Source organism: Sceloporus occidentalis, unplaced genomic scaffold (genome assembly GCF_023333645.1).
Source record: "Sceloporus occidentalis isolate IW3139 unplaced genomic scaffold, rSceOcc1.0.p SCAF_1, whole genome shotgun sequence".
Classification (NCBI taxonomy): Eukaryota; Metazoa; Chordata; class Lepidosauria; order Squamata; family Phrynosomatidae; genus Sceloporus; species Sceloporus occidentalis.
This window is the reverse complement of record NW_028316981.1, coordinates 282,352,848-282,368,235: the sequence shown is the minus strand read 5'-3', so window position 1 is coordinate 282,368,235 and position 15,388 is coordinate 282,352,848. Positions and strand designations below refer to the sequence as shown.

The 15,388-nt window shown below is 46.2% G+C and overlaps 1 protein-coding gene across 1 annotated transcript in view; it reads right to left on the bottom strand.

The window, feature by feature from the left end:
* Window positions 1-799: 799 nt before the first annotated feature.
* CENPK (centromere protein K) overlaps window positions 800-15,388 on the bottom strand; it is a 33,587-nt gene continuing 18,998 nt past the window's right edge. Inside the window, exons 6-10 of the mRNA XM_089495147.1 lie at window positions 12,060-12,142; window positions 11,855-11,953; window positions 11,288-11,420; window positions 5,226-5,279; window positions 800-1,069 (exon numbers count right to left, since the gene is read on the bottom strand). Coding sequence (XP_089351273.1) covers window positions 911-1,069; window positions 5,226-5,279; window positions 11,288-11,420; window positions 11,855-11,953; window positions 12,060-12,142 — 528 coding nt within the window. The 3' untranslated portion in view covers window positions 800-910. The remainder of the gene's footprint in view (window positions 1,070-5,225; window positions 5,280-11,287; window positions 11,421-11,854; window positions 11,954-12,059; window positions 12,143-15,388) is intronic.

The window sequence follows — 15,388 nt, the reverse complement described above, 5'->3', positions numbered from 1 at the left end:
GAAGAATCTGGAATTGGATTGATCTGGAAGCAGTCCAGAAGTTCTCTGATTTTCAAAAATACAGTGTGCCCGCTCCATATGCTGGCACGCCATATATGGCTTCCACAGAAGCCGCACTGTAATGTTGTCTATGGTGCGTGTGGCCGCTGCACGCGCACACTACACCACTGCATGCACGAGCCCCATTCATTCTAATGGGGCTTGAGCATAAGCAGAATTCGCCTACGCGGGGGTGTGGGTCCCAAACGGATCCCCCACGTAAGGCGAGGTTCCACTCTTTTCTATATAGGTGATTTAAGAGGCATACCTATAATAATTGTGTTCCTAACATTTTCAAAGGGGCCCATTTCCAATGATATGGCAATAACAATGCTTACCAGTCAGTAGGTTTAGGAAGGGAAAGGGTCAGAAAGAGGGTAAATGTCCACAACCTTAAATATCTCCCATTTCTCTTGTCTCCGCTTCCCACAAATGTGGGAAGGAGAGACTTTGAAGCAAATCAGTCAATCAATCAATCAATCAATCAATCTGTTATGTTCTCAGCATGCAATCCCAGGAAGAAATACTGTTTGCTTTTATGCTCATGCCATAAAACATCAGACAGTTCAAACATTTGGAAAACAAAAGCCAAATAAATCACAGGTCTAAAATAGTCCTTTAATCTGAGCTGATCTTTTAACAGTCTCAACAGATTTCAGAATAGTTATTAAAAGCAACATTAGAAGCAGTTTTCAAATCTCACGCTAAAATGAGTTCTGCAGTTTTACTTTACAGAAACAATGTCAAGAACCTGCATGAAAGATATAAAACATCAGTAATTAATATTTTCTGAGGAACAAGAAAATGTTTATACCCCTTCTTGTTATTTTATTTTACTGACCAGGTGATGGCTTGGTCTTAATACATCTTGCTAATCATAAAAATTTTCTAGGCGTATTCGGTTAGGATCTTCTGGATGTCTTAATGCAATCCCATATCGCAGAAGTAGTTCAATGTAAGGTGACCAAAATGAAGCATTGATTGTTATATATGGATCATGAGGTACGTTTACATGTTTATTTATAAGATTCTGGAAATGAGAACAAATTCAGATTAGATTTCTCAGCCTGAAATTCTGGTAAATATAATAAAGATTTATCAAAAATTATTAATACAAATAAGAGAAAGTTGGCTTAAAAGAAAGAAAATACAAAAGAACTCATTCTACTTCCCTGTTTTAAAGACAAGAACAACATACACTGGTGCCTCGGGATACGAAATGATCGGGTTACGAAATTTCCGGGTTACAAAAAACTTGGATTGGAAAAAACTGTTTCGGGTTACGAAATATTTTTCGGGTTACGAAATTCATTTCGGCGCGAAATTCAAATGTTGCAAAGTGCAGCTATAGGCTTTCCAGGGCTAACGGAAAGCTAAGGGGGCTGGGTTAGGGGTTAGCTTTGGCGCGAATTTTGAATTTCGTTAGCAGCAGTGATTGGCTTGAGAAATCAAGCTGATCATCTGGATTGGCTAACGAAATTGGGGGGGTGGCCTGGCTTCAGAAACAAAAGCCGGCTTCCATTGATCTGCTCCTTTGTCTGGCCTTGTGGACTGGAGAGGAAGAGTTGCTTCTGCACTCTAACTCTTTATTCCAGTACTGTAGAGGTTTGGACTTTTCCTGGCTTTCTGCCTTTGGACTTGTTCTGGCTTTCTGCCGTTGGACTGTACTGTACACTTCGGATCAAGACCTGCCATCAGGAATTTCTCTACAGGTAGGTGGATGGATTTTTACCTTCTTCTTGTGGGGTGAGACCATGCTTTTTCTGTGGGGTGGTGGTTTGGTTTGCTCATGGCTGTGATGTTTTCAAAGTGTGGTGTGTGAGTTTTAAAAGTTTGGCCATGATTTGATGTGGGCCAGACAGTGTGACCTAGGGGTTGCATTTTCAGATTTTGGGGTTCTGGCCTTTGGGTTAGTGTTCTTGGGTGCTTTGCTCATGGCTGTGATGATTTCAAAGTGTGGTGTGTGAGTTTTGCAAGTTTGGCCATGATTTGATGTGGGCCAGACAGTGTGACCTAGGGGTTGCATTTTCAGATTTTGGGGTTCTGGCCTTTGGGTTAGTGTTCTTGGGTGCTTTGCTCATGGCTGTGATGATTTCAAAGTGTGGTGTGTGAGTTTTGCAAGTTTGGCCATGATTTGATGTGGGCCAGACAGTGTGACCTTGGGGTTGCATTTTCAGATTTTGGGGTTCTGGCCTTTGGGTTAGTGTTCTTGGGTGCTTTGGTCATGGCTGTGATGATTTGAGAGTGTGGGATGTGAGTTTTGCATGTTTGGCCTTGGTCCCATGTGGGCCAGAGAGTGTGACTTTGGGGTTGCATTTTTAGATTTGGGGTTTCTGGCCTTTGAGTTTGGGTTCTTGGGTGCTTTGGTCATGGCTGTGATGATTTGAGAGTGTGGGATGTGAGTTTTGCATGTTTGGCCTTGGTCCCATGTGGGCCAGAGAGTGTGACTTTGGGGTTGCATTTTTAGATTTGGGGTTTCTGGCCTTTGAGTTTGGGTTCTTGGGTGCTTTGGTCATGGCTGTGATGATTTGAGAGTGTGGGATGTGAGTTTTGCATGTTTGGCCTTGGTCCCATGTGGGCCAGAGAGTGTGACTTTGGGGTTGCATTTTTAGATTTGGGGTTTCTGGCCTTTGAGTTTGGGTTCTTGGGTGCTTTGGTCATGGCTGTGATGATTTGAGAGTGTGGGGTGTGAGTTTTGCAAGTTTGGGCCAGAGAGTGTGACCATGGGGGTGGGGGTGGTTTCCAATTGTGGCTTTTGCTCAGTGCCTGTGCCATTTGTCCTTTTTAGGCTTGAGCTATGGCTCCCAAGAAAGCCACAGATAAAAGCGGCGGTGACAAAAAGAAGAGGGCTCCCTTGTCCTTGGAGGACAAGAAGGAAATCATCGCCAAGCATGAGAGGGGCGTGCGCTTGGTGGACATTGCCAAGGAGTATGGAAGAAACCCTTCGACAATTGGCACTGTCCTCAAGCAGAAGGAGGCCATCAGAGCTGTTGTGGCTCCTGCGAAAGGCGTGACTACGATTGCCAAGCAGAGGACACCAAAGCACGAGGAGATGGAGCGCCTGCTGCTCCTCTGGATTAAAGAAAAGGAGCGAGTCGGGGACACTGTGACCACCTCGGTCATCTGTGAGAAGGCCACCACCATTTTTGAAGACCTGGCCAGCAAGGAGGCAGGCGAAGGAACTTCTTCCCAGGAGGAGCCAGCCACCCCGGAATTCAAAGCATCACGTGGCTGGTTTGAAAGGTTCAAAAGGAGGACCGGGATCCACTCTGTCGTCCGTCACGGCGAGGCGTCCAGCGCAGACCACCAGGCCGCCGAAGCATTTGTCATCGAGTTCAAGGCCATGGTGGAGGAGGAAGGCTACGTCCCGCAGCAAGTGTTCAATTGCGACGAGACGGGCCTCTTCTGGAAGAAGATGCCTCGCCGCACCTACATCACCCAGGAGGAGAGGAGATTGCCAGGCCACAAGCCTATGAAGGACCGCTTCACACTTGCGTTGTGTGCGAATGCCAGCGGGGACTGTAAGATCAAGCCCCTGTTGGTGTACCACTCGGAAAATCCAAGGGCCTTCAAGGCACACAACATTCAAAAGGACAGGTTGCCAGTGATGTGGCGTTCCAATGGCCGCGCATGGGTCACACGCCTCCTTTTCGTGGAGTGGATCAACAGTGTCTTCGCCCCGACTGTGAAGCGGTACCTGGAGGAAGAGGATTTGCCCTTGAAGTGCCTCCTCCTCTTGGACAATGCTCCTGCGCACCCGCATGGCCTGGAAAAGGAAATCCTTGATGAGTTCTCCTTCATCAAGGTCCAGTTTCTGCCGCCCAACACGACCTCCCTCTTGCAACCCATGGACCAGCAGGTGATTGCCAACTTCAAGAAGATCTACACCAAGCACCTGTTCAAGCGGTGTTTTGATGTAACGGAGAGCACACAGCTGACCCTGCGAGAGTTCTGGAAGCAGCATTTTGATATCGTCGTGTGCTTGAAGATGGTGGACTTGGCCTGGCAGGAGATCACCAGGCGCAACCTGATTGCTGCGTGGAGGAAGCTGTGGCCTGATGCTTCTTCCTTGGAAGGGTCACAGACCGAGGGTGCTGAGCCAGGTGAAGAAGAAGAGGTGACTGAGATTGTCTCCATCGCAAGGTCCCTGGGACTTGACGTGGACAACGAGGACGTGGAGGAACTCATCGAGGAGCACAGCGAGGACCTGACAACAGAGGACCTGAAGGCCTTGGCGGCCATGCAACACTCGGCCGTGGATGAGGACGTGCTCCATTTTGACAGGGGCCAGGAGGAGGAGGCTGCGGGGGCATTTTTGCCAACGGCAGAAATTAAAGACATTTTGCGGCAATTCCACAATGTGTCTTCTTATGTTGAGAAGCATCATCCTGAGAAGGTGCTCACCAGCCATGCCATTGCCCATTTTGATAATGTCTGCCTTAGCCATTTTAGGAACCTGCTTAAGGCCCGGCAAAAGCAGACATCCTTGGACCAGTTCTTCACAAGAGAGGGAGAACCGTCATCCAAGAAGGGCAAAGGTGCTCAGGACCCTTAAAAAAAACACCAAATTTAAAAAAAAAATGTTGTTAAAATGGTTAACTTTGTTAAAATGGTTAACTTTGTTAATTTGGTTGAATTGGTTAAATTGGTTGAATTGGTTAAATTGGTTGAATTGGTTGAATTGGTTAAATTGGTTAAATTGGTTTGAATTTGGTTTTTTGGCTGCCCCTCTCCTCCTCCTCCTCCTCCTGCCTCACTCTGAGATGCCAGGACCAGCAAAGATAAGTCAAAACCTTTTTTTTCTTTATCCTTTAGAAACTTTAGAATGGACCTGCATGTCATTCTTAAGCTCTTTAGTGCCTCAGGCAACTTTGTATTACATTGTATTGTAGGGTACTTAGCTTAATAGGCCCCTATTGTACCTTTGTTTTCACTTGCAGGTTCAGTCTGAGGTCATAGAACGCATTAGTTATTTTCAATGGAAAATGTGTTTCGGGTTACGAAATTTTCGGGTTGCGAAAGGAATAGCGGAACGAATTAATTTTGTAACCCGAGGTACCAGTGTAATTGTGTTGAGATTTGGGGCAGACCATTCCAAACTACTAATTCTTGGCATATTTGTTTTGTTCCCTATCAATGTCAGCATTGAACTGTAGCAAACACAAACAAATAAAAATTCTCTTTACCTCTAAAATTTCATGTAATGTTATTAGCTGTGCCTGTGGTTCGTCAGATGAATGCTACAGGAAGCAAAAAGACAAGAACATTTAATTTAATACTTAAGACATGCATATTTGCAATGAAAAACAATTTTTAGAGACAGTTGAAAATTCATTCACATTTAGAATTGGGCTTGGAAAAGGTATTTATGTGTGAGTCCTGTAGATATGCAAGAATATGGCTGAGAACACACACTTGTCATATCCACATCATTTAAAGCCATACAACAAGGATAGATGATATTCTTAATCATTACACTCATGGTTCTTGAGTCCTCAAGTCCTAAAGATGGAGACCTCTGCATATATGCCAAGGCTTTCATGGTTTGAGATATTACAAGGGAATATTAGAAAACAAATATACCCCAATCTAGTGTATATGATCTATGCAGATTTTAGCATATAAGCCAGTTTAGGTGCATTCTCAAACACTGGTATTTCATGTGCCATTTCTAAATAGTAAGTTTTTAACAAGAATGGACATGAAAGATAATTTGAAAATGTAAGGCTGCACTGACCTGAGTAAACAGTCAAGTGGACAAACATTCAATGCATTGTTAGGCTCTTTAAAATACATTTGCTCATTTTAAATTGTACTTGCACTTAGCATTCTAAGTTTATGCACAGCTTATGAGCCCATTAGAATATTAAGAACATTCAGAGAGGCCCTTCTCTGTTCCACCAACTACTTAGGTTAGTTTCATTCATCTCCCCGAATACGATTAGATTGCAATCAGTGTTTCTCTGTCCACCCAAATTTCCCCAATTTTGAGCCTATTGTATTTTATTGATTTTAAATTGTGATTATTTAATATTGTAGTTGAGAAGATCTCGGCCTCAGAGGGAGCCATCAGGCAGACCCAGCAACATCTTGGACTGCCTGAAGGAAGAGGCCCCTCCCTCCTCAACTGTCATCTTGGCCTCAGAGGGAGCCATCAGGCAGACCCAGCAACATCTTGGACTGCCTGAAGGAAGAGGCCCCTCCCTCCTCAACTGTCATCTTGGCCTCAGAGGGAGCCATCAGGCAGACCCAGCAACATCTTGGACTGCCTGAAGGAAGAGGCCCCTCCCTCCTCAACTGTCATCTCGGCCTCAGAGGGAGCCATCAGGCAGACCCAGCAACATCTTGGACTGCCTGAAGGAAGAGGCCCCTCCCTCCTCAACTGTCATCTCGGCCTCAGAGGGAGCCATCAGGCAGACCCAGCAACATCTTGGACTGCCTGAAGGAAGAGGCCCCTCCCTCCTCAACTGTCATCTCGGCCTCAGAGGGAGCCTTCAGGCAGACCAGCAACATCAGGGACTGCCTGAAGGAAGAGGCCCCTCCCTCCTCAACTGTCATCTCGGCCTCAGAGGGAGCCATCAGGCAGACCCAGCAACATCTTGGACTGCCTGAAGGAAGAGGCCCCTCCCTCCTCAACTGTCATCTCGGCCTCAGAGGGAGCCATCAGGCAGACCCAGCAACATCAGGGACTGCCTGAAGGAAGAGGCCCCTCCCTCCTCAACTGTCATCTCGGCCTCAGAGGGAGCCATCAGGCAGACCCAGCAACATCAGGGACTGCCTGAAGGAAGAGGCCCCTCCCTCCTCAACTATCATCTCGGCCTCAGAGGGAGCCATCAGGCAGACCCAGCAACATCAGGGACTGCCTGAAGGAAGAGGCCCCTCCCTCCTCAACTGTCATCTCGGCCTCAGAGGGAGCCATCAGGCAGACCCAGCAACATCTTGGACTGCCTGAAGGAAGAGGCCCCTCCCTCCTCAACTGTCATCTCGGCCTCAGAGGGAGCCATCAGGCAGACCCAGCAACATCTTGGACTGCCTGAAGGAAGAGGCCCCTCCCTCCTCAACTGTCATCTCGGCCTCAGAGGGGGCCATCAGGCAGACCCAGCAACATCAGGGACTGCCTGAAGGAAGAGGCCCCTCCCTCCTCAACTGTCATCTCAGCCTCAGAGGGAGCCATCAGGCAGACCCAGCAACATCAGGGACTGCCTGAAGGAAGAGGCCCCTCCCTCCTCAACTGTCATCTCGGCCTCAGAGGGAGCCATCAGGCAGACCCAGCAACATCAGGGACTGCCTGAAGGAAGAGGCCCCTCCCTCCTCAACTGCCATAGGGAGTCACGTGGACGGCAGGGATGGTCTCCGTCTGGCGAGGCTCAGGTCTCGTCTCTCTGGGAATCATAGCATTGCCTGCTGCAGGGCGTCCTGGTAAGCTCTGGGCGTTGCTGGCTTTTCAGATGCTTTTCTGTGTCTGCTGAATAGCCAAGCAATTGCTGTGGCATAGAGACACGCCAAAAAAAAGTACCACAGTGTCACAGAGTCTTCATATAAGGGACAGACACATGTACTCCCTTCTGTCGCATTTGATATCATGAGTACAGCATTTCCGGATTCCATGTTGGAAAGTCTGGTATCCCATCTCACCAAGGTGCTCTTGAGGTGGTAGTAATCTGCCCTACAACATCTTGGACTGCCTGAAGGAAGAGGCCCCTCCCTCCTCAACTGTCATCTCGGCCTCAGAGGGAGCCATCAGGCAGACCAGCAACATCAGGGACTGCCTGAAGGAAGAGGCCCCTCCCTCCTCAACTGTCATCTTGGCCTCAGAGGGAGCCATCAGGCAGACCCAGCAACATCAGGGACTGCCTGAAGGAAGAGGCCCCTCCCTCCTCAACTGTCATCTCGGCCTCAGAGGGAGCCATCAGGCAGACCAGCAACATCAGGGACTGCCTGAAGGAAGAGGCCCCTCCCTCCTCAACTGTCATCTCGGCCTCAGAGGGAGCCATCAGGCAGACCCAGCAACATCTTGGACTGCCTGAAGGAAGAGGCCCCTCCCTCCTCAACTGTCATCTCGGCCTCAGAGGGAGCCATCAGGCAGACCCAGCAACATCAGGGACTGCCTGAAGGAAGAGGCCCCTCCCTCCTCAACTGTCATCTCGGCCTCAGAGGGAGCCATCAGGCAGACCCAGCAACATCAGGGACTGCCTGAAGGAAGAGGCCCCTCCCTCCTCAACTGTCATCTCGGCCTCAGAGGGAGCCATCAGGCAGACCCAGCAACATCTTGGACTGCCTGAAGGAAGAGGCCCCTCCCTCCTCAACTGTCATCTCAGCCTCAGAGGGGGCCATCAGGCAGACCCAGCAACATCAGGGACTGCCTGAAGGAAGAGGCCCCTCCCTCCTCAACTGTCATCTCAGCCTCAGAGGGAGCCATCAGGCAGACCCAGCAACATCAGGGACTGCCTGAAGGAAGAGGCCCCTCCCTCCTCAACTGTCATCTTGGCCTCAGAGGGAGCCATCAGGCAGACCCAGCAACATCAGGGACTGCCTGAAGGAAGAGGCCCCTCCCTCCTCAACTGCCATAGGGAGTCACGTGGACGGCAGGGATGGTCTCCGTCTGGCGAGGCTCAGGTCTCGTCTCTCTGGGAATCATAGCATTGCCTGCTGCAGGGCGTCCTGGTAAGCTCTGGGCGTTGCTGGCTTTTCAGATGCTTTTCTGTGTCTGCTGAATAGCCAAGCAATTGCTGTGGCATAGAGACACGCCAAAAAAAAGTACCACAGTGTCACAGAGTCTTCATATAAGGGACAGACACATGTACTCCCTTCTGTCGCATTTGATATCATGAGTACAGCATTTCCGGATTCCATGTTGGAAAGTCTGGTATCCCATCTCACCAAGGTGCTCTTGAGGTGGTAGTAATCTGCCCTACAACATCTTGGACTGCCTGAAGGAAGAGGCCCCTCCCTCCTCAACTGTCATCTCGGCCTCAGAGGGAGCCATCAGGCAGACCAGCAACATCAGGGACTGCCTGAAGGAAGAGGCCCCTCCCTCCTCAACTGTCATCTTGGCCTCAGAGGGAGCCATCAGGCAGACCCAGCAACATCAGGGACTGCCTGAAGGAAGAGGCCCCTCCCTCCTCAACTGTCATCTCGGCCTCAGAGGGAGCCATCAGGCAGACCAGCAACATCAGGGACTGCCTGAAGGAAGAGGCCCCTCCCTCCTCAACTGTCATCTCGGCCTCAGAGGGAGCCATCAGGCAGACCCAGCAACATCTTGGACTGCCTGAAGGAAGAGGCCCCTCCCTCCTCAACTGTCATCTTGGCCTCAGAGGGAGCCATCAGGCAGACCCAGCAACATCTTGGACTGCCTGAAGGAAGAGGCCCCTCCCTCCTCAACTGTCATCTTGGCCTCAGAGGGAGCCATCAGGCAGACCCAGCAACATCTTGGACTGCCTGAAGGAAGAGGCCCCTCCCTCCTCAACTGTCATCTCGGCCTCAGAGGGAGCCATCAGGCAGACCCAGCAACATCAGGGACTGCCTGAAGGAAGAGGCCCCTCCCTCCTCAACTGTCATCTCGGCCTCAGAGGGAGCCATCAGGCAGACCCAGCAACATCTTGGACTGCCTGAAGGAAGAGGCCCCTCCCTCCTCAACTGTCATCTCGGCCTCAGAGGGAGCCATCAGGCAGACCCAGCAACATCAGGGACTGCCTGAAGGAAGAGGCCCCTCCCTCCTCAACTGTCATCTCGGCCTCAGAGGGAGCCATCAGGCAGACCAGCAACATCTTGGACTGCCTGAAGGAAGAGGCCCCTCCCTCCTCAACTGTCATCTCGGCCTCAGAGGGAGCCATCAGGCAGACCCAGCAACATCAGGGACTGCCTGAAGGAAGAGGCCCCTCCCTCCTCAACTGTCATCTCGGCCTCAGAGGGAGCCATCAGGCAGACCAGCAACATCTTGGACTGCCTGAAAGATGAGACTTCTCCCTCCTTTAACTGTATTTTTATTGTATTAACGATTTTACTGTACACCGCTATGATCATCGCGGAATAGCGGTCTATAAATAAAACATATTATTATTATTATTATTAATTTTTAATTTTACTGTATTTCTAATGTATTTTTACTGTTGTAACTTGCCCAGATTCCTCGTGATTGGGTGGGCTATAAATAAAACAATTATTATTATTATTATTATTATTACTATTACTACTACAAGGGAGAGGGGTTTCTTGGTGGCTGCCCTTGGACTCTGGAACTCTCCCTTATGGGGTCAGGATGGCCCTATCCCTGCTGTCCTTTCAATGGCAGGTAAATACATTTTTGTGTCATCAGGCTTTTTCAAACTACTGAGGGATGGGTCTTTTAATGCTTTGGGATTCAGATGTTAACATTTTTATACAGTTTAATACATTTTATATTTTTAATGTGTAATGTTTTTAACTTGATACATTTTTAAATTGTTTTTTAAACTTCATTTTAATGCTTTTGCATTGTTTTCAATTTGTACTGTTTTAAATTTGTTGTTAGCCACCTTATGTCTCTATATTGGAAGAAAGGGGAGATGATGATGATGATATGATTTTCAAAAGAAAGTATAAATGTACATAGATATTTATATCACCCTCACACAAACTATGGTTTTCTAAGGAAGACTGAACTGCTTAAATGGGCAAAGGTCCAAACAGCAACAATTATTTTCATTGTCAATAGGCATAAAAACAGAAATTGCAAAAAGCTTATCCCAGGCATTTGAAGTTGCAGTTTAACTGTCAACATAGCCTTTATGAATGAGAGAGGAATGTCTCTAGTAATTTTATTAACTATGACCACCAGGAGGCATAGTAGATACTCTATTATCAACTATATCTGAAAACCAAACAGAACTTTAGGGTTACAGGTGCTGCATGAAATGGCTTCCTGTAACAACTGCAAGAAGGCTGAGCATGGGCACCAGTGCTTATAGCCTGTAAAATCTGAGGAAGAGAAATACTGGTAGCACAAAAGATAGAGAAACTGAAAATAAGGAAGTCCAGGACAGGTGGAGAGCTAAACGTTATATGAGACTGAAGCTGGTTTTGGAAATGATGTGTGTGTACAGCAGGACCTCAGACAAGGTGAGTACCTGCTGGGTGCATTCCAGATTAATGAGGGCCAAACCATTTGAACTGCAGTTTCAGTGTGTTTAGAGCATTTTTGCCTGTGCATTTAATTATCATCCAAAGAAAAAGAGTTCTTCATTTAATATGAAAATACAAATGACCATACTCTCTTCTTTTTTGTAGTTCCACCATTCTCAGGGAGAGGGAAGTGTTCTTCAAGGAATTCTCCCAGGGCCTTCAGGATCTCTTCCTTAAAGGCTTTTATTTTCAACATTTTCGTTTTTAGTTCTTGAAATGCTCTAAGATATAAAACAATAAAATATAACTGAGGTGACTTTTCAATTTATTAGCAGCCAAACAATATAGTGATAATGTAATACATTAATGTTAAATTATCTTGCAACTAGTACTGCCAGACCAAGTAGCAAACAAAAGTTAAATTTAATAGTGCAACATTCTTTGTCACATAATTCCCATTGCTCTAGTTTTTCCTTAAGAAAGATGAAAAACAGGATCTAACACTGTCATATCACTGATGGAACTGCTTTTATCAACGGAACTGAAGGAGGACAATTCCTCCCCCCCCCCCCCCCCAGCAACCATGAACCCTTGAAAACTGCTGAGGAAGCCTGGGAAACTCTCTGGAGCAGATTTTTGGGCAGCAGAGGCGAAGAATGTGTTACTAGATGTCTACTACTTCAGTACAGTATTTAGGTCACAATTGTATGAATACCTTTTCTCAGAAAAGTGTACAACTTGATTGCTGACTTCTTCCTTAGTTTGATTGAGACAGGCTATCAGCTGCTGCTGTTCTTCCAACCACTGTTGTTCCCTTTTAGCACATATATGAGGGGGAAAAGAAAAAAACAGCTAATTCCTATTTGTACAGAAATAACTGAATAGTTCCAAGATAATACTGGGTCCAGTATAATATATACCTCAGCAACTCTTGCTTCAGTTTTTTATTCTTTGCCTGGACTGTTGAGAGCACCATTTCAAGATCATAGTCTAATTTCTGCAACTAAAAAGGGGGAAAGTGTTTTATAAGATGCAATTCTTGTGATTATGCTATCAGATTCAATACATTACAGTGCTCAATGTATCTGTTTATTTAAATTTATATTTATGCAACAGTATTGGAGGGTTTAAATATGAGCAAAGGAAAGTAGGTAGCAATCAATGTTTATTTTCCAACAATCAGCAAACCAACAATTTTACTCCTCCAAAGGAAGTAATCCTTTGGTTTAAAGTCAAGTACGTACCAGGTAATGTGTATTCCTACAGTCATGATGAGTGGGCAGTACCTGTGATGTTATTGACTTTTCCTGGGGAAATGTTTCTTTTATTAGAAATGTTAAGGTAACATGGTTAGGTATGTACACTATATCAGTTGTAATAAGGTATGGATCTGTTAGGAGTAGTGAGAGAATGACATATCAGGAACGAATGGTGATTGTCAGAACGTTTCAGGGGATTTTGAAAAGCCTGGCTGTAGTAAAGTTGGTGAGGGGTGATGGGAGAAAAGGAGAGTAGGGTCTAGACTAGGGGATTAGTGCATGGGTTTAGGAGTTGTGTGATGAGGACAGTTAAGGTCTGAGTTAGCTAGAGTTGAATGTGAGAGATGTGAATTAGCTGTATTAATTAATTAATCTGTATATGATGTTCATTTCTGTTTAATAAATTGTTATTTTTGTATTATAGAACTAATTGACTGTGGAAGTTTTAAAGGGTTTTAATTATTTTTGTAATTTGATGGTTATAACCTGTATTTGGTTGTCATGAATAAACTGTTCTTACATTATAACTTTTGCCTCTGTGTATGCTAAATACAAGTGGAGTCTCCCTTATCCAGAATGCTTTGGACCAGACAGTTTGGATTTCTTTCTTTCTTTCCTATTTTTTTTGGGGGGTGGGGGTGGGGGTAGAATACCTGTATTTCCATATACATACATAATGCAATATTTTGAACATGGAACCCAAGTGTAAACACATAATTCATTTATGTTTCATATGCATCTTATATGCATAGCCTGAAAGTAATTTTATACAATATTTGTAATAATTTTCTTCATGAAACAAAGTTTGTGTACACTGAACTATCAGAAAGCAAAGGTATCGCTATCTCAGCCACCCATGAGAAAAATTTTGGCTTTTGGAGTATATCAGATTTTTAAAATTCCGGATAAGGGAGACCCAACTTATATTGGGAAGCTTGAATTAAAACACAATTTCTGTGGCAGAAGCAGTTCTTAAAGAGTTGTGATGTCCAATGGGGATAGAGGGCACCCAGGAGGTCCCCACAATTGGAAGCCGCCAGTGCTGGGACAGGAGGAGGTCCTCACATTGGTGGCAGAGGTTGGAATAAGCAGCGTCAGTAGCTTCATTTATATACCACTTCATACTGCACTAAACAATCTCTAAGCAGCTTACAACTGTAAGCTGCTTGCCCCAGACAAGCTGGGTGCTCATTTCAGCCATTTTGGAAGGATGCCAGGCTGAGTCGATCCTGAGCTTCTGGCTGGGATTGAACTCACAACCTTGTGGTTTGTGAGTGAGTGTTGCAGTACTCATTTCAAACTAGCCTCAGGGCAGGATATGGAGTTGAGACTGCCATGGCTTCCTAAGTCGATGATCTCTGTCTGCACATCGACAGGGGAAGTGTGACCCTGCTGGTGCTCTTGGACATCTCAGCGGCCTTTGATACCATTGACCACGGTATCCTTCTGGAATGCCTGAGGGAGTTAGGTATCGGAGGCACTGTCTTGCAGTGGTTCAGGTACTACCTCTCGGGCAGAGTCCAGATGGTGTCGCTTGGGGACAGTTATTCATCCAAGAGGGAGCTCATATCCCTCAAGGTGCGATACTGTCACCAATGCTATTCAACATTTACATGAAGCCGCTGGGAGAGACCATCTGGAGTCAGGGATCAGTAATGGGCTGGATGAGGGAAAACAAACTCAGGCTGAATCCAGAGAAAACGGAGATACTCGCGATAGGTACCTTAAGTCCAGGGATGGAGATTTGTTAGCCAGTCCTGGACGGGCCACACTTCCCCTAAAGGAGGAAGTTTGCAGTTTGGAAGTACTCCTTGATCTGTCCCTGCAGTTGTCATCTCATATAGATGCGACGGCCAGAAGTACTTGGTATCAGCTTGGTCCCTACCTGGACCGAAAGGACCTTGAAGCAGTGGTACTTGCACTGGTAATCTCTCGTTTAAACTTCTGTAATACGCTCTACTTGGGGCTACCCTTGTACCAAGTCTGGAAGCTACAATTGCTTCAAAATGCAGCAGCCAGATTGGTCAACAGCACATCTAGGTCTGACCATATAACACCAAGATTGAATTCACTTCACTGGCTGCCAATACAAGGTGTTGGTTATCACCTTTAAAGCCCTACATGGCTCGGGCCCGAGTTACTTGAGGGAATACCTCTCCCTACACAATCCGCCCCGCACTCTCAGAAAATCAGGGAAGTATTTACTGGAACACCACAATACTAGGTTAATGACAACTTCCCACAGGGCGTTTGCAGCAGTGATTCCAAAATTATGGAATAGCCTACCGGAAGAGATCCGTTGTATCACTACCTTAGAGGTTTTTAAGAAGGCACTCAAAACAGATCTCTTCCGGCGGGCTTATCCATCAGACTTTATATAAAAAACCTATGACAATATTGCACTCTTGACTATGATCACTGACTACTGATAAATTGATTTTAGAGAACTAATAGGAATTGAAAAATTGAGTATTCATGTTTTATTGCTTGTATTAGTATTTTGTATTATTTGTATTATCTTGTATTATTTTATTGTTGTAATCCTGCCTCGATCTTTGGAGAGGCGGAAAATAGAAATAAACTTTATTATTATTATTGCTGGCATTTAACCACTGCACCACCAGAGCTACCTCACATTTGGTTGCAGTAGAGGTACAGTGCGCCCGTGTAATATGCGGACGCACTATATGCAGCTTTCAGCATATGGTGAAAGCCGCGCAGGAGCATGCGGGGCGGTGTGTCCCATTTAGATTAATAGGGCGCACCACTGCCACATGCACTAGCCCCATTACTTTCAATAGGACTCGAGCATACACACTTTTTTTACGTGCGGGGGTGGTGGTGGTCCAGAACGGATCCCCCACGTAAAAAAAGGGTGCACTGTATAACCAGAACCTCACATTTGATGCTGACAGTACCTAACAGTATGGGTTCTTTAGCTGATATTAGCAGAACACCATATCTGAGACTTTTCATAAATATAACCATCT